The sequence below is a fragment of the Andrena cerasifolii genome, chromosome 2, assembly GCF_050908995.1.
Source record: "Andrena cerasifolii isolate SP2316 chromosome 2, iyAndCera1_principal, whole genome shotgun sequence".
NCBI classification, from domain to species: domain Eukaryota; kingdom Metazoa; phylum Arthropoda; class Insecta; order Hymenoptera; family Andrenidae; genus Andrena; species Andrena cerasifolii.
In genome coordinates, this window is record NC_135119.1 from 25123716 (window position 1) to 25150812 (window position 27097).

Genomic DNA, 27097 nt, shown 5'->3' on the forward strand with positions numbered 1-27097 from the left:
CCCGCAAGCACAAGGAATTTGATAGACGTACCAGAAGTACAACGAGGTCATAAAACCTGCAGGTGGAAAGTTTACTGCCTCCAGGTTTCGGAAGACGAGGCCCGCAAGCCTTCAAAAGGCCAAACCCCTCTTTCAAAACCTGAAAGCTGTAAACTTTGGTACACTCTCAGGTTTTTTTAATGCCCCGGCCATAACCCTGGAGGCACTGAACTCCCCGAATGTAGAAAATCGGCGTCGCAGCCGAAGTCGCAAGAGATCGGCCGATTCGCGGAACGAAGAAGCCGCGACGCGTTGGTCCTCCACGGTTAGAGGACCAATAATTATTGTGCTCGCGGTCGGTGGTTGGCAGGTGATGCGCGGCGTTTGCGGTGGCGCACGCACACCCCGCAGGACGACCCTTGGACGATCGAGAACGATCGGCAGAGACCGGAGGACAAGACCGACAATCACAATTGGTCCCGACGGAGGTTGGTGGGGCTGGTGTTGTGCCCCGCAACTCTCGGCGGGACAACGTGCAGGCACAGGTGTCACGGCAGCTTATGCCGATATAAAACACGGTTTTCATCCCGGGGCCTTCAGTTTCCTCGAAGGTGGTCAAGCACGAAGGTGCTCTCCCGAAGCACGGTGACTCGACACGGACCCGCAACCGTAAACGTGGTGGCTTGTTCGTCTCGCGGCGGCGGATTTCGGTAGGATTCGAGTCGGAAGGGAGTCGGAGCAAGTGAACGAACGGGAACAACAGTGTCCTTCGATAATCACGGTGAGTAGAGACAGGCGAACCTATTCGCTAGATCGCAGCCACGCTGAGCTCGGCCTGGTGCGATCGCGTTTACGACGAGCCCGGACTGGTGGGAGACGCCGCGCTGACGAATAGGCAATCGTGCTTTCGGAACGATAACCGGGAATGCCATTGGGACTTAATGCGGAACGGCGGGGCTGAGGGACTTCTTTCCGGAGTTTAATAATTAATTATCTGATCGCGAGGGGAACGAGTAGCGCGTGTCTGGGAATACACGAAGTGGCTGCTAATGGTTTTAAACATTCGAATTAAATGTTCACTGACAGTGGATTTATTTAGCGTTTAAAAGTATGAAAGTTCTGGGGGCGGGGAATTACGGCGAAGCTAGCAACAAAGGGAATTGTATCTCGTTAATATATAATAATAATAATTCAGAGTGTTAATGGAAAGTCACAGTGACATTTCGGCTAAAGACTTCCGTGTATTTTATTTACACCCACGCGGAGGCTTCGATGACTTCCTCGATAGAAGTTCCGCAAACAAGTATTAATCCGAGCATGCACAGCCTTGTAAGTGAACGATCGCAGAAAACATCGGCAAAAAAGTGACACGACATATGGATTACATAAGTGGCTACCGCAAAACGTTGATCCGCGATTGACCGGCAATTAATCCGGATTAATATGGTTTATGGAGATCGTGGTGTGAAAAAGTACACACGCGACACCCCGAGGCGCGTCAGGTTTAATGCTCGGATTCTAATTATAGGTGAATTATTCCGTATGATTTGGTTCTTAGCAGCCTTTGCTTGCGTGGCAATGTCGCCGAAGGAGGTTGCAGGGCAAACATCAAAACTTACGTAAGGAATTGCCGCTACGCGGAACTGTTCGCACCCACGAAGAAATGGTCACGAGCTTGACAAATTTAGACGCGTCGCCAGACTGCCGAAAAAGAATTAGCACGGTCGTGTCGGAGCTCCGCGTCGGCTTCGTTCGACGAGTCGAAAACGCGAAGTATTCGAAAGTTCTCGGTCCTTTAAATCAGAATGGCTATGAGTACTATCGAGATTAGGGATTGCAAATCGATAAATCGGTAAATCGGTTTGAAGTTTTTTTTTCACTGATAACGTAGTAGATGCCGACGGAATTATGCGCTATATATTATTATTATTATTATTATTATTATTATTATTATTATTATTATTATTATTATTATTATTATTCGTCTTTATTACTTGACAAATCCAGAGAAGAAAATAATACATAAAGACAAGCGAAGTAAATGGCGAGGCTGCAGTACAATACTGTTAGAAGCCTAACCATAACTAAATAAATAATTAAATGACTAAAAACTAACTAACATTAAGAAACTAGAAAGTTATTGTGAAGCATAATGTAACCTTATATATCGCCGAGCTTTACATTTAAAATCAGGAAATATATGCGCTACATTGCTATACATCCAATTTTTACCGGTAAATCGCTAAATTTTTACCGGTAATTTTTTAAATTACGTATTTCTCGATATTTACCGGTAGATCGCGAGAAATAGTAGCGCATATATGTAGCGCATAATTCCGTCGATATCTACTACGTTATCAGTGTAAAAAAGGTTCAAACCGATTTACCGATTTACCGGTCTGCAATCCCTAATCGAGATCGACAAATATTCTTTTTTATTTTTTCTCTATTTTACTCCTTGCGCGAGTGAGACTAAGTTTATAACAGAAAACGGAGGAAATAACACGGAGGAGAGGCAGAGCATTCCGGTTAAATAATCAAAGCAGAAAGCAAAGAATAGCAGTCAAAAACAAAATAAGTATTCAAATTATAAGTTTTAATTAGAACTCTTTTTTAACGACACAACTGTGAAACTTAAGTGTGAAGTTATTATTAATATTATTATTGAAATTAACAGTTAGTACACAGAATACATCGTGGTTGAAATTAAATTAAATAAAGCCGAACGACATTTTCAAAAGTGGCCTCTAAAAAAACACTTTTACGATAACAATTACGTTATAAATAATCGTCCGAGTTTCGCAAGGCTCTCTGTAATTACCTACCGCTAAGAAGGCAGAATTGTTCTCACAATTGGGACAGTGTACCTACTTGGAGAAGATCGCAAATTGCATTAAATTACAACCGGTACCTCCCGTCGCGCGTGCCGCGAGCGAGAATCCTCGGCTTGCAATCACCGTGGCAATTCACCGATGTGGCTCGCTTGATTTGTTTACGTTCCTCGATCGACAAATCATTCCGGGCGTCGCGTCCGATTCTTTTCGAGCGCGCGTCTTACGCAACGCGGATTTTCAACAAACAGCGCGGTTATAATTGCGCGATTCACGCAATTCCTTCGGACGTGCTGCGCACTCGATTACGGCTCTCGGGACGTTCCTGGGCATAAACGAAGGCCCCGCGACTTGGAGCTTCCGATGTGGCAGCTAAATGCTTGACAATCGATTTTGTTCCACTTCGCTGTCGCGTTTTAGTGTGTTATCGGCGGTAAAGATGCAGTTTCAGATTAGTTTGATGGGATATTTGTTTCGGGAATTGACGGGGTTTGGGAAAAATTTGAACGGGAGAAATTCTGATATTTTTTTTTAATGTGACGGAAGAATTCTATTTTTAAAAGATTTTATATTGGCTTCACTCCTCTGTCCGTGTGTTTGTTTGTTTGCATGTTGGGTTCAAATCTTGAAAATTAATTTTAAACATTGAGCTGTTTTGTTTAGAGCTCAATGATTTTAAGCCACTTCCACGAATCCAATAGACTTGAAACTTTGCAGGCTAACGTAGTTATGAAAATAAAAAATTTAAAAAAAACACCCTGGGGGTGAAAAAATTGCATCCCCTACAATATACACGCATAACCACAAATCCAAAGGACTTGAAATCAAGCTACAATCGCAAATCAAAACTTAGATACTAAAAAGTAAATATTAAAAAAAAATACCAACATACAAAAAATTTATGTTAAATGGTCTTATTTAATTTGATCAAAAATGCAGTGAAAACTAAAAAAATAATTTAAATAAACTCGAGGAGAAAAATATACTGTCCCACGATTTTATTTAAATTATTTTTTAGCTATTACTGCATTTTTGATCAAATTGAATAAAATCGTTTAACTTATTTTTTGGTTTTATATATTATTTTCTTTGTGAGGAAGTAGTTCAGAGGTTTGCCCACAAACTGCAGCAGAAATGCAATCCTCCACCTCTCCCTAGCATTTCTACCAAATTTCATAACACAATTTTCTGCATCTCTGATTGCAACGTGACACAAGTTTCGGAACTATTGAGAAAATATCCGTGCTCCTCTGCACGACGCTATTCTTCCATAATCCTTGCATGAAAAGTACTCAGAGTTTACCCAGATATTGCAATCCTACATGGTTCCCTATCATTTACACAATTTCCCATATCTCCACCCTTACGCGTAACAAAAACAAACGTGTACTTCTCTCTGACGCTATTCTCAAAGCTTTTTAATTTCCTCCAGTATATTAATTCGGTGGGAAGTTCTTTCGCTCAGTGTTAGTAAAAAGTTAAGTAGTAAAAAGTCATAGAGAGCCAAAGAAGAGCCTTTGTCGCGCCCTAGAACTTGCCGGACTACGTCCCTCATTTATAATACATTTATTCCACCTTTTCACTGACCTTACTCTGAATTTTTATTCGTAGCTTAAAACATTTAACTTTCACTTTACTTTTGTCATTTTCCAACTACACGCGTATAATGTTAGTTCTTACTTTTGATTATGTTATTTGGCCGCCTACATTTACTTTTCGTGTACTCTACTGTGTCAGTTTTAGTTTCAAGTAGCTTTAAATGGTAAGGTTAATAACAGTTGACAGCTGTACCTCGCCTTTTGCACTCCTCCAGTGTTATATGTGCTCTTCAAATCTAACTATTCTTTTTCTTTTTCCTCTTTCTCTTTCTCGCTTTTTCATGTTTTCTATTGTAAAGTCTACTGTGCAATAAAGAATTATTATTAATATTATTTAAAACTTTATTTTAAAAGGACAATTTCTGGCCCCCCGTCAAGTTCACGCCCTAGGGAGCTGGCCCTAATCCCTGCGTCCTTCCCCGCCATTCTCCAAATTCCGACAACCCGCTGCATAAAAGTACGAAAGCAAATGACCGTCCCCCCCCGGGGCAGTTGCCGAAAACCCATCGTCCTTGATATCATTTGTACAGCATTCCTGGACCAAGAGCTCACTGGGTTTTACCCAGCAGTTGCATCAGGAGTGCAAGTCGGCTCCAGCGTCCCCAATCGGTCCCCCCGAGTTCCCATAATTTTCTCAGGCCACGAGCAACGAAGGAGCCGACTCGTTTAACGCCTGCTGACTCCCCCGAGTCCACTTGCTGCCAGTGACGCACTTGAATAAACGCAGAGGGAACAGAAAGAGAACAGAGAGGAGAGGAAAGGATTACCACGAAGACGAATCGATCGGCGTGGCACTCGCGAGCTCGCCCACTCAGCCACCGATCCTCCGCTGCGCGTGGGTGGCTCGTGCCGAATTCGGCGAGGCCCGATGTCCGACCAGTGCACCGTCTCGCAACAGAGGCACGATTTAATTTCGTTAGGAGATAATGTCGCCGTAGGATGCACCTGACTGGCCAGCAAATCACGCTGCGGAGTAGCGCAGAGGCGAATCGGGAGAGCAGCAATTCCAATTGCATCACGCGACACACCGCCTCGCGCAGCCTTGCGTATCCGCGGCTTTACATTGCAAATCTATTTCCTAAGATGCCTTTCGTACGTGTCCTGCGCGCTCGTTGTTCTTGTCCTCGGCGATTTGAATGCGCGGTTCACGCGCTTCTCGGAACGAGGATAATAAAAATGGGGACGGAGGACGCAACGCGACGCTCCTCTGTGCTGGAATCTTGGGATCTTGGAGCTTTTGAGTGATTGGACTCTGGATGGTTTATGGGCGAGGGAATTGTTATGTTTGTCCCGGGGAAAAATAATCGACAGCTTGGTGGTTGGATGAAGTCAGATTTCGTTTGAAGAGGAATGAATCATTATTACCTGATTATTAGCAGATAATGTGGTTTCACGTGGATCGCTGAAGTAAGGGACGCTAATAGAGGAAAAGTGAGATGGCAAAGAAGAAGCGCCGCGGGAAAACTCGTTTCACAGGGAAGAACCGACGATAATGATCTGCTGCGAGTCATCAGAATCGTTGCTTCTTCGAACTGTCACCTTGTTGAACTTCGAACCTGTCGACACGCCTTTATAATCGTTTTGTTTCACGACTTGCTTCCGGATGTTTTCCTTGCCAGGTATATGTATAGTTAACGCAAAAGCCGCGAGCGATTTCGTGGAAAACTTTACGTTGCGGTAGATGGAGGAAGAAGGACGTCCCACCTCAGCCACATCTTTCAAATCTACATATTAAATTACTCGAAAAATTTTCCGCTAGTGCATGGACCAAAAATAATGGCACTCGCTTTATTAGGATGTATTGAAACTAGTTTTTTAAAACATAGTACAGCATAGGGGCCGTTCTTAAGGGGTCATGCTCAATCAGGAGGCCGAAAAAATGGTGGTTTTTGGAAATTTTTTACTCAAAAGCTATAACACATTTCTCAAAAAATCTTTTTTCCTTTTAAGCATCGCATCTAGTACCGTGCATCGTAATTTTTTTATTTAAAAATATTTAGCAATAACTGAGTTATTGTCCATCACTCGAAGGTTCTCTAAAAATAAAGGCTTCTGCGGTGACCACTGCTGTTCGAAAGTCGAGCATCTAAAATAAAAAATTCAAAAGAATTTACTTATTATATTGTATTATCTAGTATTTGAACGAAGGATTTTTTATCCGATGCTTAGTTTTCTTGTAATTGACGAAAATCAGGCAGGATTTATGATAAAAATTGAAACTTTTACTTTAAACATCAGCCATTTTTTCCCAAATCAATATTTCGAAAAATCCTTCGTTCAGGTACTAGATAATATAATATAATAAGTAAATTCTTTGGAATTTTTTATTTTAAATGATCGACTTTCGAGCAGCAGTGGTCACCGCAGAAGCCTTTATATTTAGAGAACCTTCGATTGATGGACAATAACTCAGTTATTGATAAATATTTTTAAATAAAAAAATTACGATGCACGGTACTAGATGCAATCCTCAAAAGCAAAAAAGATTTTTTGAGAAATGTGTTATAGCTTTTGTGTAAAAAATTTCCAAAGACCACCCTTTTTCGGCCTCCTGACTGAGCATGACCCCTTAAATTGCGCAAGGGTAATGTTGGCAATTTCTTACCCCCTCCCTCCCCGATTATAAAAATTCCTAAGATTTTTATATTCTAACTGCCTCCCCTTGCCTTTTTTTAAGTTACTATATTTTTTTAAAAGGTATCATGTTGAAAATTAGGTTAAAAAATATTACGTAAGACGCTACTACACTCTCTCTCTCCTCCTCTTGTAAGAAAACGTAAGAAATTCGCGACACCACCCTTTCAGGTGGATTCCCAGTATTATTCCCTGCCCGCTGCAAATTCTTGCGCTGTCGTAAACAAAGTTGCTTCCAATCGACTCAATCACATGTTTCGCAATTAATTAAATTCATTCTCTTGAGACGGGCGAGAGCTTCGTTGCTTTCTAATGATACCAGGCCACGATCGCAACGCAATTGTTTACATTGCAATCTTACAACATCCTTGTAAAATCTCCATCCCACCCGGTGGAACTCTGTTTTAGCCGACTTACGAAGAAAACAAGCGCAGTTACCAAACAGCTGGCTTTTCGGTGCGTTGACCGATTAGGAAAGACACTGTCTTCTTCGAATCGATATATTAAATCGCGAGCTCCAAAGCGATCAGAGGATTTCTATTCCACTCGACGTCGGCGAGTTATGGCGCGGCGCGCGGAATTACAAAATCAAACCGCAAATTTGAGCTACGCCGGGCGATTGGGACACGAAGAGCGACGCTTGCGAAAACACAACATGATCTATGCAACTCGTGCGCCGAACGATCGGCCACACGAAATCATATTGATCCAAATCGGTTGAGTAAAAAGTAGAATTGCGAAAGTGCCAAACAGAAAGCTACCAAAGCTGAATGATCGTTGCAGAAATAAAGGACTTGGGCAGTGCGAGGTCCACGAGTTTCAGCCACTTTAACAATTATTGATAAACAAAGGTCGAAGTATAGGGTAGGGTGGGGTTAAAAGTCCTGTTTTTCGTATAAACCTATGTCAAATTTAGTAATAACAATCTAGAGATATCTGGTGTTACTTTGTATAAACTATTATGCTTTACGTTCACGAAGTTCGTTTGTTTATACTGTTGTTTTCTGTCGAGTTATACTACAAAATGTTTGTCAATGTAAAATGGACTTCTTGCCCTACGCACGGAGGGAAAAGTCCATTGCATAGGATAGAAAGTCCCTAATGTCTTCTCGGGTAATATTAAGCTAAATAAGTAAAAAACTCTTTTCAAATCAACAAATATTTAGTAGACCAGTTCTTTTTGGTATACAATATTGAAAGAAAAACATAAATTCTTTACCCCGGCGGAAGGCGCACCCCATATTGTAACACAGGTTGTCGCTACCGGGTCAAAAATAACCAAAATTGAAACGTAAAAAACCACGGTTTCAGTATATTTTTTTTTAACTTTGCAATTTCTGTGTTAAAGTACAGTGTTTCAAGAATCAAACAAAATTCACGAAATATCTTAAAATCTTTACTAAAGTTCTTTAAAAAATTGTAACAAAAACTCAAACAGGCTTCATATTTTCGCAACTAGCGCCTCGGTGGTAAATTTTACCCAGTAGCGCCTCCCGCCGAGTTAACAAAAAAATAAAAATATAAGTCAGAGACTCACTTTGAACTAAGAAATAAAAAAAAAATCACTCAACTAAAACAAAAACAGTATTTAAAGACTTTGGCATAATTTCTTTATACTTTGGCCATCTTATTGTGAAAACAAATAATAGAATATATATTTTCAGTCGGTGGGACTTTTTGCCCCAATGGTACCTCTATAGTTTCTGCGATATATACGTTAGAAAATATTATCATTCAGCAATAAACAATATCATGCACACGTTACGCTTTTAAACTGTGGTTTACTTCGTATGAAACAATACAAACGACGTATTTCTTTTTGTTTTCGATACATAAAATAAACGAAGGGGTCGTGTAATTCGCACAAACGTCCAGGAGCGACTGGCGACTCTGTGGTCACCTCCGTTTCTTCCCGCCTTTTACGTAGTATACCGCGAAACTCAATGCATTGTTTAGGAATAGAGATTTTGAATTCGGGACTTTTTACCCGCCGGACTTTTAGCCCCACCCTACCCTACAAGGTTATCTTGCGATCAACCACCTCCGTATCGAACCGGTCCGCAACCAGTGAGAAAGGAAGCGAACCGATCAGAGGCATTGATCTTCGAGGACGAAGAATGTCTATTCCTGCGGAGCGAGTAGCGGAGGAGCAAACAAACAGGATTACAAGATCCAACAGCCAGGTTGGCTGGAGTTTTGCTCGAGGGAAACGGGTTCCCCGCGGCTATCGCGGCGTTTGGTGAGGCCAGGCTTTCCTCTATGCGTCGTTGCAGATCGAGTTGCGAAATCTTATTAAAATTTTACCTCCAATGACACTTCCAGAGTCCTGGTGAGTCCAATCAGACACAGGAGGAAAGAGAAATCGAGGGATTTGTAAAAATAAAAGGAGCCTATCGCGCCTTATCGTTTCTCGATAGCCACTGTTTTCGAATTCCACTTAAAATTACTGAAATTTTAAAAATGCCACTAAAAGTCAGAGACGATGGTGACAGCTCGTAGTCTTCTTCCTTTTACCTTCACGCGGCTCAAGTAAATCGAAGAATACCAGAAAAGTGCCATTAACGAATGGTTCCGAGTGGTTAGAGTCTCCTATGTATGTTACAGGGTCGGGATCGAGCGAACTTGTATTTATCAAGATCGAGAGTGAGTCGGTTGTGATCGGGCGAAAGTGGAAAGGATGAGGGGGAATATTTTTTATTTATTTATTACGGAATAACTAACCCTTTGGTAGATTATAATGACACGAAAAGACGATGAATAGACAGCGGACAAATAAAGTCGAATTAAAGTTAAGATTGAATTAAGAAATACCAAAGAAGACAACAGAAAGTGATGAAATGAGATGAGGAGGTAATGAAGAACAAGTGAAAAATGTTTGATTCCATCTACTTGGCAATTTTAGATAGTTTTCGACCTCTTTTCAATGGGACAATAGATTATAGAGAGTATTGCAGAAACAATTACTCAGAATTTGTGAAATATCACACGCCAAAGAGTCCGCAATACGAAATCAAAGCCCCCATAGTGGAAAAACTGAAATTAACTAATTTACAATTCTCAGTCGACATATTTTAATTGCGCATGATCGGGTCTTCGGGGGCGAATAATATGCGCATAAAGTGGGGACATTAAATGGCCAAAAGTCGCATGAATAATGAGGGTAGAGCAATATCATTCTTACAATGCAACTTCATTTCCGCGATTATCTTAAATTATTCGAATAACGCGCGTCTCTCGATGACTCTCGGTTTCCGTGTTTAATCAACTAACGCCTCGCAAACAAAGTGTTTCTACAAAATGATGCAGACATTTCGAATTCGCAATTGGCGACAGACGCGCGTTCCTCTTCCAACGAAAGAGGACTGCATAGGGGAGGGGGGAATGAAACACCCGCTCGAATGTGTAAAGCCAAAAAGAAACGCCTGTTTCAGCTGGATGCAAATCACTAACTGCCATCTTCCTAGCAATCATCGCCGCGCCAAGGCTAGAAAACTTTTTCTCTCCTTCGACCGACCACGCCGCGTGTTTCATTCATCCAGTCGCTGAAACTGAGAGTAGTTCGTTTCTTCTTCGATTTATGCAGATCCGACTGGATCAGCGAGACGAACTCGCCTTTGGATCCTCCTGGCGTCTCAACAACTTCCAACGTCCAACTTCGCCATCTGTTTACGTTGAATTCGTAATCGGCATTATCATTCTTATGTCATTCATAGCCTGTTTCGCAGCGGTGCTTCCTGATTCGCGAGGGACTCTGATTTGAGGGACATTTAAAATCCAGTGACATTGCGGCGAGAGGGGTGCAGCTCCGTTTTTGACAGTTTCTCAGTTACGACGTGTAACATATGCAAAAGAAGAATTCTACATCGTTTTATGCGATAGCAAATGCGATTTATCGCAAATGAACAAAAGTAGAAATATTAATATTTTTCTTGCCAAAAATAGAAGTAAAAACTTATCAACTCAATAACTACTACTTGTTGCGTGAAACTATATATATATATTTTCAATTAGTGTTCTCTTTTCAATGTTAAGTCAAGACAATAATTTTAAAAACAGTTTCTTTCTAATTTACTCGAAGTTCGTAAAGATGAAGCTGCACCCTTCGTGCGGCAAAACCCTCAATAATTGTGTCACGCTCGAGTGTTCCAAAGAATTTTGCAAGGGTCGGGACAACGAGTTCGAGGGTGCTGTAGGAATGTTTGAACTCTTCTCTAATTCATGGCGACTACTTTCCACGGCTTGCTACTTTCGCCTCGATGATTATTAGTAAAAGAATTTTCAACTATGCTCTCCACTGTGGATGGAACAAAGAATCCATGTCTACTGATTCAGTTCGCGTGATGATTATGCTCGTGTAACTTAATATAAGTAACAAACGTGGGCACAGTGGTCGTTTATGTACATGGCTGTTTTTTGTTACCGTTTTTAATTTAAAAAAATCTGAAAAAATGATGGGATACTTATTCAAGTCTCTAGTTTAATATACAATCGTGTTTTGAGTCAAATGTTTAAAGGATCAAGTAGGAAAAATAAAAATACGAAAGGAGGTTTAAGAAAAGAGGCAATTATGATTATTATTAAGATTAATTATGCATTAATTCCATTGCATCGATTCTCTTCGTGACTTCACTATCAATTCGAGCTCAAAGCCTGTGACAAATTACCTCTCCTCGGGGTACTCGAAGAAAATTGTATGGCTCCTAGAAATTTAATAATTGATCTTCATTGCATAATTAAAATATTTACTTGTGGTCTCTCTTACATCTTCACCCTTACTTCTGGGGTTTAAGGCTCTAGAGAATAAAAAGTGTTGGGAAGAAAAATCTAAGATTTCTCTTGACGGAGACTGAAAATATATAAACGCAACAAATTCTTTTCGGGATGAAAAGGTTAATCAAATCTGCGATACCCGCGGAAGGTTAATATTACAATCTAGATGAAACAGAGAGCGAGTTTATTCATGTTTTTGTTCGTACCAGCACGACAGCTGCTGTAAAGATTCTTTTCAGAGGCAGGCGAAGTGGTTGGCATACTTAAATAGCGCATTGCTGATTTAAGAAGGCTTTTAAAATGAGCTGAATTGCTCTCGACTACGTTTGCCTCTGAAACACAAGATCCAGGGAAACACGAGCTCTTAAAGTCTCGCTCATGCTAATGCCAGTGCTCGAATCAGTATCCACAAAGGGAACCAGGAACTGCAAATAGATTTACAGCCTGCCTTGCCATGGGCATTCATTGCCGCAGTTCTGACAACCGACTCCTTTTACGACATCCACGTCACTCAAATATTCCAATCACACGTGCAGCCGTATCACCGCAATAATATGTAATGAGAAATTATTCCTAACACATATCCATGGATACCTCGAAAAAGAAATTATTTTTGGGGCCCATGTGAACCTTGGGCCTCTTGTCTTCACTTTATCTAATTTACACTACTTAGCAAACAAACAAATTCCTTTTAATTCCATTTTCACGTACCGCCTCGTATCGACACAATAATATACAAGATTAATGCCTGCGAAAGAGGAATGAGACATAGAGAGAAAAAACGGACCAACTCACGTTGGAAAAAATTAATTTGTCCTGTTTTATATGATTAGGGCAGCCTATGAAAAAAAATATGTGTTGTTATTATTATTATTATTATTATTATTATATACGAGAAAAAACTCTTTAGAGTACATAATATACAGGTAAATACATGTAAAATTAAACCGTCCGCGTACTAGAAAACAATAAAACGCTACAGCGAGGTTGAAAGATTACCTATACTAAGAGGTGGTCAAACAATCGATTCCGAAATGAATTTTGAGATATAGAGAAGAAATATATATCCGCGAGGCACTGATTAACCTCCTCCATGGCACGGTTTATGGGGTCAGCAGTATAGTGGTGATATGTGTTCTCAATACCTCGAATTAAGCCTGCCCTCCTCCTCCTCCTCCTCCTTCTCATTTCCACCCCACCCCCTTAATTTACCCCAGCATAGCTAGATACATCAGGAAGATGAATACCCAAATAATAGCCCCAGAAACTCCCACGTGTCGACTGAGATCGTCAAAGGTTCGCATTTTAACACGAATGAGCCGCCTTTTCGCAAGCGACGCTGTCACGTGCGGCGCGTGTCACAGCGTCGCGAGCCATGCGTGTCTCGTGATCGACAGACGGGGATCAGAAAGTGACACAGGAAGTGCTCCATGCAGAGAATTTCTGGCTCCGTTCAATTCGAGAAAATCTCGGTGAAAGGAAAGGAGCCACGTAATCGATCCATAGATCCCTGAGTGGCGTCGGTGGCGGCACGTGCATCGTTCCCCAGATCGATACGCGGCTATCTCGGCTTGATAACGCTAAACCTCGTTATCTAGTCTTCCGAATATAGCTTTCGTAGCTAACGATTCTCATCGACGACCTCCGATTCCACAATTAGTGTGTCCGCTTAATGAGCTCTAATAGCCACGGAATTGAAACGATTTGAAACTCGGGTGGTTTTACTTGATATCCATTCGCGGTCGAGAGGAGACACGCAAGTAGATAGCCAGGTAATGGAACTGTTCCTCGGAACAGTTTTAGGGTCTCTGAGGGAGACATAGAGGGTACATCGATTAATTGTGGACCTTGCAGCAAGAGGGTGGAGCTTCGTCTTTATCAACTCCGAGTAAATTAGAAAACTGTTTATAAAATTATTTTATTTCTATTTTTGGAGAGAAAGTATTCTATACTAAAAATATTAATATTAAAATTAAATATTAATTTTAATATTAATATATTAAAATTAAATATTAATTTTAATATTAATATATTAAAATTAAATATTAATTTTAATATTAATATATTAAAATTAAATATTAATTTTAATATTAATATATTAAAATTAATATTAATTAGTATTAAAATTAATATTAATATTTTAATATTAATATTGAAATATTAATATTGAAATATTAATGTTGAAATATTAATATTGAAATATTAATATTGAAATATTAATATTGAAATATTAATATTGAAATATTAATATTTTAATATTAATATTTCTGATACTTCTAATGTTAATAATTATTTCCTTTATTTATATTTCTAATATTTCTAAATACTATTAATATTAATATTTCTACTTTTATTTATTTGCAATAAATCGGTCATTTATTATCTCTCTTGCTGCAAGATCCTCAATTATTAAAAGGATGAAACTTGCGTTATATTAAGCTTATGGATCGACAAAAAAAATTGCGAGTTACGCAACAAAAACAAAAAAAGATTTAATGTAGAAATATATAATAATATAAACGAGCACCCCGACAAAAGACTTCTTAGAACTGGATTTCAAAAAGGAAAAATAAGCTTTTACTAATTTCTCGAGAGAATCGCAGGTGCAAGTTTCACAAAGGCCCTTTTCGAGTGAACAAAAAGGGACATTGCCGCGACGGAGCTGACCTAAGTCATGGTGCCGATCTGAGATAATAATAAGAAACTAAGATATTGATGCGCGACGAGTGGTAAATTACTTAGAGAATATGTAAATTCATCTCATCACGTTGTTTTTCAGATGGCGCAGGTTGTGCGATCGCTGTACGATGGCTACCGGGACCTGATGGACAACAAGAGCGACCCCAGGGTGAACGATTGGGCAATGATGAGCAGCCCCATCCCCACCCTCGCTATTTGCCTGTTCTACGTCTACTTCGTCAAAGTTCTGGGCCCTAAGCTGATGGAGAACCGCAAGCCCTTCAACCTCAGGAGGGTCATGATATTCTACAACCTCTTCCAAGTTATCTTCTCCACGTGGCTGTTCAACGAGGTAAGTGGAGTCCGACAAGTTCAATGCCGTTTTAGAAGAACAAAAACACGGCGTAGAAACGTCGCACAGTGAGTCAACAGACTTAAAACGTTGGCGAGAAATCGAAATACAAAACGGTGTCTATCTACACGTTTGTAGATGGAACATGCGAGAGGAGACGAGCTGTGGATATTCACGATACTACGAAAATTCACAATTTCTTTGAGGGTGTATTTTCACCCTTACGACCGCTTTATTGTCAAATTGAAAGATAGTAACATTATTAGCATCACTTTGGCTACATTTCTTCAAAGTTCTAGAATTTTTTAACTTTCCTTGTAAGAACCGATGCCAAGTTTTTAGGGTCCTTTAAGCCTCGTTCAAAGTCACCCGAATAACAGGTTCACGTTGATAATGTAGTTTGAAGTTACTTGAAGTCAAGCGACTTTGCTAATGTGAACGAGGCCATATTTCACTGTGCGTCGGTGGATTCTACGCGAACGTGTTTTGGCGACGAAACGATTTCGCGATCTTTGATGAACCGAGTTCTCACGATGTTCCTTGATCTCTGTCCACCGCAGTCCTTGGTGTCTGGATGGGGAGGTCAGTATTCCTTCCGCTGCCAGCCAGTGGACTATTCGCAAAATCCGCTTGCAGTACGAATGGCGCACGGCTGCTGGTGGTACTACTTCTCGAAATTCACCGAGTTCATGGACACGATCTTCTTCGTCCTGAGGAAGAAGAACAACCACATCTCCACCCTCCACGTGATCCATCACGGATGCATGCCGATGTCCGTCTGGTTCGGCGTCAAGTTCACTCCTGGTAAGAGAACTCTCTTCTCCTCATCGAACATCCCCTGTCTCCACCTCCGTTGAAGTCTGATCTGATAACTAGAAAGCTGTAAGATTTTCCCATACCCTGTGAGAAATATCGCGCCTTTCTACTTTATGCTAATCGAGGGTGACATGCCTCGCGCGGAGGAATGAGGATCGCCTTCAAACACCTAACACTTATCGTCATTTGAAGTGCAAAAAAATTCAGTGGATCAGGCGTTTCTCGCGTAAATGACAGGGAATGCTGCAACTCGGGGCAGAACTTATTTAGGCGATGATCCAAAAAAGTTTCTCTGATGATTTCCAAGTCACCTACAACGCGATTCGATCTTTTAATTTTCAATCTTTTAACTTTTAACCTTTCAACCCTTATAGTCTTTTTCTAAAAATGTGAATTTTGTTAAGATGATATTTGTAATTTTCAATCTTTTAACTTTTAACCTTTCAACCCTTATAGTCTTTTTCTAAAAATGTGAATTTTGTTAAGATGAAATTTGTAATTTTCAATCTTTTAACTTTTAACCTTTCAACCCTTATAGTCTTTTTCTAAAAATGTGAATTTTGTTAAAATGAAATTTGTAATTGAAAACATAGTTGTGGAAAAGAGCGATTTTTTTATTAAAATTCGCCAAATTTTAAAATTTTAACATTAAGATCATTACAGAAATATTGGCAAAAAGAAATATGCCTGGGGTGCGACACACCCCGTGTGACCACGAAGGGTTAAAAGCCATTCCGCTTTCAAGTCGTAGCTTCAATGACACATGAAACTCCTTATCCGCTACCGCATAGCAGAGAGACGACGTATCTACATAACAGTGACTTGATCGATTTTCAATCGCAGGCGGCCACAGCACGTTCTTCGGCCTGCTGAACACGTTCGTCCACATCGTGATGTACGCGTACTACTTGCTGGCGGCCCTGGGCCCAAGGATCCAGCCTTACCTCTGGTGGAAGAAGTACCTCACCAGCCTGCAGATGATCCAGTTCGTCATGGTGATGATCCACGCGTTCCAGCTGCTCTTCATCGACTGCAACTACCCGAAGGCGTTCGTCTGGTGGATCGGCATGCACGCCGTCATGTTCTACTTCCTGTTCCGCGAGTTCTACACCGAGGCGTACAGGAGGAGGAAATCCTCGCTGTCGGCGAAGAAGCAGAAACAGGCTGCCGAGAAGGAGAAGCAGAACGCAGCGTCGCAGAGCAACTCGAAGGAGAACAGCGTGATCTACGCGGACCAGTACAAAATGGCAACTGGCTACATCACCGACAGCGGGCTGAGGAACCGCGTGTTCATCGACAACAGGGGATTCAAGGAGTAAAGGGTGAATCGCCTCTCGAAGATCAAATCTGTCTCTGCTGATCGAAAATCGTGCTCCTCGCGTCGCGAGTCGGCTGGGTGCCTCGCGAGCTGCAGGGTCTCCCACCTAACTTCGCCAAGTGCAATAACACTTTTACCTTCAATATTCCGGGAGAATGCCTGCTACGTAAATCACTCGATGAATTCGGGTAACAACAGATTTAGATAGTAATCGAATTCTACCAGAACGATATCTGTTAAAACATCAACAAACAACTCTGATTTGAACGAGGTGAAGTCGCAGGTCGTCGAACTCGTCTCAATAACCGCCACTCGAGGCAAGCAACTCGGAATTTCGTGGAGAACATTCGTCGAAGTACTGAATACTAGGTTAAGCAAGCACAGTGTTTATTCGCTAAGAGCTCGGAACCGGCGGTGAGCACTTAGCGTAGAGGGGGCACGACTCCGAGCGACCGTGTCTCCCTTCTCTCTTGCCGAAGGCCAGAAGTGTTGGGGATAGCGCCGAGCTCTTAACGCGTAGGGCGGACCGAGCTCTTAGCGAATAAATACTGATAAGTACAGAAACAACGGACATGCTTCGTCGTCGAAAGTTCGAAAGTTGGACGGGACAGCCTGCAACAGGGATCGAGGATGTTTCGATATGTATGCCCTCGTCGGCCTGCACCCTCGGACCAGCCGACTCGTTCGCCCCGGAATCAGCTGTTTTATCCTGCACGCAGGATACGTGCGTTACGGAACGACCACTTTCACGCTTTCTGCGCGTGTGTGCGTGTGTGTGCGGATGTGTGTGTTTCTTTTTTTTGTGTATGTACGAGTGCGCGCATGAGATGGGGTGAGGGAAGCTTCCTCCCCTCGCTAGTGCCGAGTTAAGGATCACGAGGGTTCGCTAAGTTTTGCTCTTTTAAGATCCTCACGCGTCTAGCGACCTTGTAAGTTTAACGGCGTGGCATCTTGCGTAACTGTTCTCTTCTCCCGTGGTTCCCAGCGGCGACGAAACGCCGTCGAAGCTGGCGAATCACGCTGGACGAAACAAATTCGTATCTGCCTGGAGGGTCCACCCTCATTGCTCAAATTCCTTGATTATCTCCTCTTTTTTTCGTTCGTAAGTAAATCGAGGCAATCTTCGACCTACTCTATGTTTGTCCCACTGCGAATCGCGATGGGGAAGATCCTTTTAGTGCGACGCAGGATTAGGGCCACTCGGGCAAGTAGAACTTCCATTTCTTTAGATACGTGCTTTAGCTTCTGTATTCTCCGGTAAAATCGGTACGCGTGGGTTTCTGCATTTGAATGCACTTTGGACAGAAGTTGTAAACGAAAGTGAACACTCTTTGCATTTCTCCATTTGAAACGTCGAATAACTATTCGCCCAGAATGTGCTGGCCTCGGGGAACACGTTGGAGATCGACTTCGAACTTTATAGCAAAAATGTTTCAGCGTTACACTTCTGTTTCCAGAAATAACTTTCCTTCAGACTGCTTAACTTCTCTGGAGTTAAAATTCCTGGGCAAAGACTGTGGATAAACAGCCGCGGTTTCTACTCTTGAAACATTCCCAAAGCGTCCACTAGTAGGTACGTCACGTAAATTGTGTCCACTGATTTAAACCTTGCTACAAGTGCATCGAGAATTTACGGAAGTTCAGCAATATTTGTTAACGAGTGTCCTTAAGGTATTCGCGGTTGGGCGGTTCTACCTGGAAGATCCTTTCTTTTCGTGGGCGATTATCACAGAAAAGGGTACAACTCATCGTTAAAAAAAAGGACCGTTAGTACCGTGTTTCGAATTTCAATTATTCGAGTCGGTGAATTGCTTTGTGAAACTATAAAATCTGACCGTTAGCATACTCGGTTAATTTTCCAGTGACGTAACACTGCTTCCTCTGTTCAGGTAATTTTCTGTGATAATTATCCCTTGGTGCGAGTTGGGTCGCGTCCGAAAAGAGGAAAGAAAGATCGACTGGTGGAGTTTTGAGAAGGCGCGAAACGTGTTGCTTCGATTTGTAAAACACCTAATGTGATGAGAGATTGTTCTTTCAGCGCGTAGACCGTAGACGATAAGTGACATTTGTATGATACGGAGAATCCCGCGGTAGAAAAAAACATTGTATTTATTTTATTGACGAATTAAATTGTACCGTTTTTAATGAACCTCTTGTCCACTTCTTGATGAATACCCAAGTGATATTCAGAATGAAGATCCTTGAAATTTCCAGTGTACACTGCAGGGCGTGGGTTGTGTGGGAATTTGGAAAACATTTTACCTACCATGTTTTATTTTTTTCTTTGTGTACTATTGTTTTTTGAGCGGTTAAAATTTAATCTATTAATTTGTGCTCCCCCAACTCCACGCTCGGGGAAAAATTACTCCACCAACCCTGGTAAATTGTGGAAGATCTGTTTGACGATCTCCGAGTAAGTGGTTTTGGAGTAACTTGATAGAAGAGTAGGGTGGATTTAAGGTGAAGTTCGTATCAAATAACTTGACAGTGATAATAATAATATTATACAATTATTAAAGGGGAATATTACACTCTGGAGTATTTATAGCTATGTTTGGAATCTGCTGAAATTTTTAAATACTCCCTTTCAAAGTCACCTAAAGCGTCGGTTCCAAATAAATTAACAGCCAGTCGAGAAGCGATTGAAGAGTTATGCTCACTATACTGTACAGAATTGTAAATCGTACGTTTGGGTAGCTCACATTAATCAAATCTGAAGGTCGATTAAATGCTTTGCTTGAAGGTAACTGAACCTCCTCTATTCCCTCCACTGTAAATGGCTTCTGAAGACGGACGTTTGGCCAACACTGTGGTTAGCTCTATTCGAGGACGAAGTGATACTTCATCATTATTATAGCGACTTCGTCGATATTAATGTGTCCCTAGACCTCGAATAATGACGCAATGATGGCGAAATGCTAGAAATATTCCTCTAAAAGGATATCCTTGCACTGACCAAGGATTGAACGTGAGAGGAGGCATAAAAATTCTAAGCATCTTATTTAAGAAAATTAGGGTAGATGTCCCAATTACTGCCAATGTCCCTATTACTACCACTTTATTTATTTTAGTTAATAAAAACGTGGCGTATAAAGAATAGTGTTCATAAAGATATATTATTAAATTGGGACTGTTCTTATTATTATTATTGTACACTATTCTTTATACGTTACGTTTTTATTAAGTAAAATGAAAATGACAATAATAGGGACACTAGCAGTATTTGGGACATCTACCCTATATGACAACAGTGCATTAGAATCTTCGTCCAATACTTCTGGAATTCAGTGGCGGATTTAACAGGACAGCTGATGAATAGTTGCCGCTTAGGCCCCTGCACAGAAGATCCCCGCAGGGCCCCATGACCAAAAAAAATCATGATTAGGTATATGAAGGTATCCAAACACTACCATTTTTCTCGTTATACGCCACTTGGCCCGTTTTTAGTAAACTACCTCATTATTTTCCCCCAAAAATGGGACCCTCAGAACGTTTGCCACCTGGGCCTTTTTTCTTAAATCCGCCACTGCTCGAATTAACTTCTAGTTAATGATTCAGACAGTAAATTCTAGCTCTTTAAATACTTGCACGAAGTTGCTGTGAAATTCTGTAAACTTTCTAATAAGGGTATAATAATCACTCGAGCCTGTGTAGACTTCGTACAGCCTTCCTACTAGCAAGAGTAATTAATTAAAATTCCATAATCAATCATCTTCTATAGAACGTAAATTATACTTCTAGATATTTCTGCAAGTATTCATTTACACGAAATCCAACTAAAAGCTATTTAAACATTGTAATTAATACTTTGCATAATATTCTCAATATTTGAGAAAGAAGAAAAAATTCATTCGGCGTAGAAAATCATTTCAAAGTCCATGTCAGAATGTGATTAATTGCTTTACATCTCGAGTTTTGTCGATCCTCGCTAACAGTAATTTACACTGGGCGATTAGTGTGAATGGTGTTGACATCATTATTCATAGCAATAGCCACTGGAATGAGTATTTTGGCGGAAATATTTCTATCGAATGATTAAGTGGCTTTCGCAATTAAAATTAACTGTTGACCTGTTTTGGATCGCGAGTGTTGTCTCCCGAAATAGGTGAACAATCCAGCTCTGAATCTCCAGAAACGCGGAGCTACCGGGTCACCTGGAGGCATTCAATGTTTTGTTTTTCAGCAGAGGTTCAAATTCCGTTTCGTTCTTTTCCAACTCATTTGTTCGATGGGTTTTTAATTATTTGTTCTATTTCATGCATTTCTTCCATGAGTTCGATGGCCTCTGCAGTATTTATTTTATTACATAGATTTCTTCGATGGTTTTGCATGACTTCGATGACTCAGTTATTCATTTCATCGATGTGTTTACGTTTCCTGCTCTTGTTCATGCATCTCTACGACGGTTTTGCATGCTCGTGCATGCTCTTCTCTTAATTTCCTCCCAAGCCCACCACACCTTTGGTTTGTACATCAGTCTTTGGATCAGCATGGAGTTTTTTTTTTTTTAAGGACATGTCAGGCCTGGCACAGGCCTATATGTGGCTTTATTCAGGTACTAGCAGCATAGAAGTTTACATAGAAGTTTACAAATATAAAGTTAGTGCATAAATATCCCAACATCCCTATACAGTTTTTCCACAGTCTATTAGTTTCTGGGCAGTCTTATGCCAATCTAAAACTAGCTAAGCTACATCTCTTATACATACTTCATTACCTAGTCTTACAACTATAATTTTATACAGAGATCGTTAATTTTAAAAAAGTTGTCAATGATTGACAGTACCAATAACGATGGAGATGACGACATCTCTCGATAATACAACACTATCTGCTTCACAAATCATTTAAAAACTTATCCCATCACATTTATCAACAGAAATCAAAGCTCTTCTCTACCATACCAATAAGCGCTGTCGAAGAAACCTACTTTGCCACACTCTGTCAACAATACAGGCTACTAATTAACGGACAGAGTACCCTACACATAAAACACGAACTAAAAAGCAGCACTGAGGAAGGTAATCACCAACTACAGTCAGAACAGCTACCCAAGAGCACCTAATGCTTCTTTCCCCACTAATATCCTTCGCAATCAAACTACACCCATCCCCAACCCCAACCAAACAAAATAAAAAGAACAGAAACCACATTCCTCTGAGAAGAACCAACAATTACCCTCCTCCTTATCTACAATACCCTCTCAATGCAGAACTCTACTCCTCCCACCTTTTAATCTCCCCCACCACTCCATCCCCCATTGCTCCTCCTTCGCAGCGGAGGGGCAAGTGGCATTCAGCAGCCAAAGAACTTCGCGCCCCTATAGCCCAGCATTTCGACAGTTCGCGAGACGTAACGAGCGTCACGAGCTGCGTTTCATTCCTCGCCGATGACAGGGACGATCTAACCGGCAGTCCCGGCAAACGAAGCGGTACTAATTTTCATGGGTGAAAGTGGCGGCGGTCGCCGCGGTGAAAGTCGCCAGCCGCCGCGCTACATAAAGGAGGCTCCGGATAAACTGCATACACCTCGCTAATGCATGCGCTATACATGCTAATGCATTACGACAGATATATCGTGCTTTTACCTGCCGGTGATTACAATACGCGGCGCTCGGCCGGGGCAGAACGAGAATTCGTAATCGCTAGTGGAATGGAATCGTTGCCGCGTCATTAGCAGATCGCTCGGGCTCGGACGACCGCCGCGAAACAGATCTGTTGTCCGAAAATATCACCGATTCTGTGATATTTCATCCTCTTTCCGATCAACTGCAGACACGAGAATACTTTTCAAACAAACCCGAACCTTTCAATCAAGATGCTAATTCACGACATTTTTTTTCACGGGTTCTCAGAATTACATTATCATCGAGATCCGAGGAATTTATGTAAACTAAGGGTACAGGGGCAAAAACAAGGAAGATGATATACGGAGCTCGGAATCCGCCGAGTCTCCAAAGTCATTTTCCTGACGAGCAGGCTCTGCATTTACCGTAATAACTGCTATTGATGTTTCTCAGCGACGGAGACGATCCGCGGCGTTGCGATGCCGATAAAAACCGTCTCGCTGGCTAACGATTGCTGAGTTGCGTAAATGCTCTTCACCTACTCGCGTAGGGTACCTTGACACGGCGCGGTCTGATCCCAGCGATTCCGGAGGCTAACCAATTAACGGGTCGCGCAAGAGGTGGTGTCAAAGAGAGCCCGGCGAGTATCTACAATTCGGAGAGTACTGCCGAGTCACAGAGCCTATTCAAATATGCGCTCTCATGGGCCAAGAGCGAAAGATCGAATGGCATCGAAATGAATGCACTAATGAAGACGAGGCCCATTAGCTCGCGACAGACGAATATCCGGTAGAATTCCATGGGAAATAAACGGGAATACTAAACACCCAGAGCGGAAAACTCTGATTCAATTACCGCATCGAGGAACCCGAGCGGCGAAACTTGTTTCGATTGAGATTTCACGGGGAATCGTTCCCACGCGTTACAGGTGCGTGTGTCGTCGCCGGGGCTCCTGATCAACGCTATTGAACAACGACAACGCGCTTCAACAAATACGGTAAACAGGATCGACGGTCAACGAGGTGTACCATTTGCGTCACTGTTCGAATTATGCGATTATACGAGCGTCAGACTCGTGGTAAACAGCGCTATATCGTTAAAAGATGAAAGAAACAGTCGGACGCATAGCGGGGACAGCACAGTGGGCTAAACCATGCTTTGGAAAAAAAGTTATTGTTCGTTACTTTTGGGTATTTATTGGGATTCCAGCTCAGAGTGCTGGGAATCATAAAATATTTTAAGAAATGCCAGTAGCAAAACACGTGGGATACAGGTATTCTGTATTTAGTGGTGTAGCACTGTACAGCATATTTTTTTATTATTTTGTTTCAGATTACATGGATAAATTTGTTGAAGTTCTCCCCAGACTTTCTGTTAGCAGATATTCTGACTTTATGGAAATGCATAAAAAATAGCGAATGTCTTCCAATGTTGTGCTTTTCGTATATAATAACACATGTACTTAAGAATTTGTTGGTATAAACGGAACTCGCACATGTGTGCACTTTCTGGAGTTATGAAACATTTTATTTCACGAAAAAATATAAGCAAAAGATAATTCCTGTAGTTATACGTAGCGAATAAAATAAAATTAAAGTTAAAACTATTTCTGATAAATAAACCAAATTACAACTTTATATTTTCTTTTTATCGCCCTCCTAATGTCATGCTTATATTATCTAGCATTCAAATACATTTCATTACTTAACCAATAACACTGCTAGAGACGTAATATCTTTTTCGCGCTAAAAGCACTGCGCGCAAAATTTTTATTTAAATAAAATTTCGAATGACGAATAAAAGTTGAAAAAATTATTCGTCGTGCGTCGAATAAAGTTTACTCGGCTTAACGAAGGAATGACGAATGATTTTTTTTAACTTTTATTCGTTATTCGAAATTTTATTTAAATAAAATTTTTGGGCACAGTGCGCCGTGTGCAATTCGCCGGTCCCGGCCGGTCGGATTGCCCTTCGAGGCTGCCCGCGCGAGTTCAACGACTGATTCGTGCGTCGCTGCGCCACAGAACCGCCTTATGTCTAATCGAACGAATAAAATCCCCATAAAAGCTACTCACGCTCTTCTGAAACGTTCCGCGACCTTGGCTGCTGATATTGCTTTATACCGTAACATCTTATGCTAATTCGAATCGAAATTCGTGAGGCGATCGGCTTGGACGTGAACCCAGCCTTCAAATTGAGCAAACATTAGAACGATATTGGCTACGAATATTGGGGAAAGAAAAGGCGAGCCGCAGCCGAGAAATGTCGAAACCAAGACCATATTTACCGAAACCTAGCCATCCGGGTGCGCGATGCCGTTCCGAGAATTCTGAAGATGTTGGAAGCAAAGTGAGAAGGAGGAAGTAGGAAGGAGCACGGTTTAAATCGACAGGAATTTAGTCGGATGTCGTATTTCTGTTAGTCAATTAACTGTTCAATTAGGAAAATCGAAATGGAGTTGGTATCATATCGCGAATTCCGCGCGGAAGCTGTACTCAGGGGTCGCCCTTAAATTACGTAAGGCTTTTGGGGGTTGCGAATTTCTTAAGGGAGAAGAGGAGTCAGGTACCGGCTTACGTAATACTTTTTAACCTAATTTTCAATAAATACAAATTCAATCATTCGTGTTTCAGAAAAGTAATTTTAGTTTAAGCTTCCCGAAACCATATTAAATGAATTATATACCTTTAAAAGAATTGTAATAACTGAGAAAGTACAATGTAAAAAATATTATATAAGGACGGGGGAGGGGGCTGGAATATAAAATCGTACGAATTTATATACTGAGGGAGTAGGTAAGAAATGGCTAAAATTACCCTCGCGTAATTTAAGAGGGAATCCTATTTTGGGGGTTAAAAACATAGCAAAATTTGGGATTTTTTTTTTAAGAAGTTGTCGATTCGATTCATCTAAAATTTGGACCATGTTTTGAGGCACCTTTGAAGAAGTTGCAGTCACAGTTTTTGGTATATTTATTGTTAAAAATGAATAAAATAGAAACTGCAATTTCTTCAAAGATGCATAAAAATATGGTCCGAATTTCAGATCAACCGAATGGCCAGTTTCTTACAAAAAAAATTCAAACTTTTGCTATGTTTTGGCCGAAAAAGTAGAATACTCCCCTTAAGCTACGCGGCTGTTACCCCTACTAATATATAAAAGTTTAAAAGAAATTAAAACCGACGTCAAAATAATAAAAATGCACTAAATAGTAAAAATTAATTTTTTCCCATATTTAATCTATGACTCTTATATTTTTTAAGTCGACGCCAGATTTACACAGCGCAAATGATGAGCGCCGGCTTAAAAAATATGAGTCGTAGATTAAATAAGGGAAAAAACTATTTATTACTTTTTATTGCATTTTTATTATTTTGAAGTCGGTTTTATTTATATATATATATATATATATATATTATATTTAATATAATATAATATAATAATATTTTACATATAATATATATATATTACAAAATTAAAAAAAAATAAAACCGAATTCAAATATATATATATAAAACTAAATAGTTAAAATTAAAAAATTTGACACAACTTTTATATATGCTGATAAGATATGCGCGTACGTACATAAAATAATAATAATTAGGTGACAATATTCTTTATTATTAACCAGAACTGGCAAAATATTGGACCAATGTTGATGCAGTGTAGAATGTAACCACCGGTCATCGCCCTCTTTCGAATAAAAAAAAAGATCATCAAAATGGGCCCATATGCTAAGAAGTTATGCGAGGACAAACATAAAAAAAAAATACAAACGGGCCGAATCTATAACCTCCTCCTTTTTAAAGTCTGTTAAAAAGTGAAACGTTGTCTGTCTGTTTGTCCCTCTTCCACGCCTAAACGGCAGAACGGATTTCAATGAAATTTTGCATATACATTACATACATCCTCGATTAGATTACAGGCTACTTATTTTTTTTTTTTAATCGGCTTTTTTATTTTTCAAACATCATAAATAATTCCCGTGGGAAACCGGGTAACTTGTCAGCTAGTATGTACATATGGCTGTTGTACAGCACAAATTCACTGGCGCGAGATCGCCTTTCGTTTAAATTTAAATCGATGGTTGACGATGCACCGACGAAATCACCGTGGAGCAACATCCGTCGTGCGCGGAGCATCGGTAAACGGCACTGTTTCGCCGTGTTACGAAAGAGGATAGCTTCGTAATAAGCGGCGCGTCGGTTACGCGTACCAGAGGACCATGTGGGGCGATCTCGACGGGAGACTGGAGAGTGAAAATTGGGTGGATCGGCGGCTCGAAAATGCGCTGCATATCCATCTGGAATCGTTGCCCTCGTCCGCGACTGGGTTTCTGCTGCCACAGTGTTGCGTCGGTGAAATGCGGGAACACCCTTGCCAAATACAGAAGCCACTGTCGAAACAGCCATTGCCAAAGAGGAAACTCCAAGAGTGGACATTTTCCTCGTCCTAGCTTCGCAATAGCATGGGAAAACGTGGCTTTTCCTGGGAGAGACACAGACGTCCTTCGAATGTCCTTGATGCATCATGCTTGCGCTTACCGACTTTCTC

The 27097-nt window shown here is 40.9% G+C and overlaps 1 protein-coding gene across 1 annotated transcript; it reads left to right on the plus strand.

The window, feature by feature from the left end:
- The first annotated feature begins 558 nt into the window (after positions 1–558).
- On the plus strand, positions 559–19126 carry LOC143366465 (very long chain fatty acid elongase AAEL008004). Its single transcript, XM_076807578.1, has 4 exons — positions 559–760; positions 14592–14843; positions 15404–15647; positions 16503–19126. Exons 2-4 carry the CDS (start codon positions 14592–14594, stop codon positions 16976–16978), a joined length of 972 nt encoding a protein of 323 aa, XP_076663693.1. The 5' UTR covers positions 559–760; the 3' UTR covers positions 16979–19126.
- The last annotated feature ends 7971 nt before the right edge of the window (positions 19127–27097 follow it).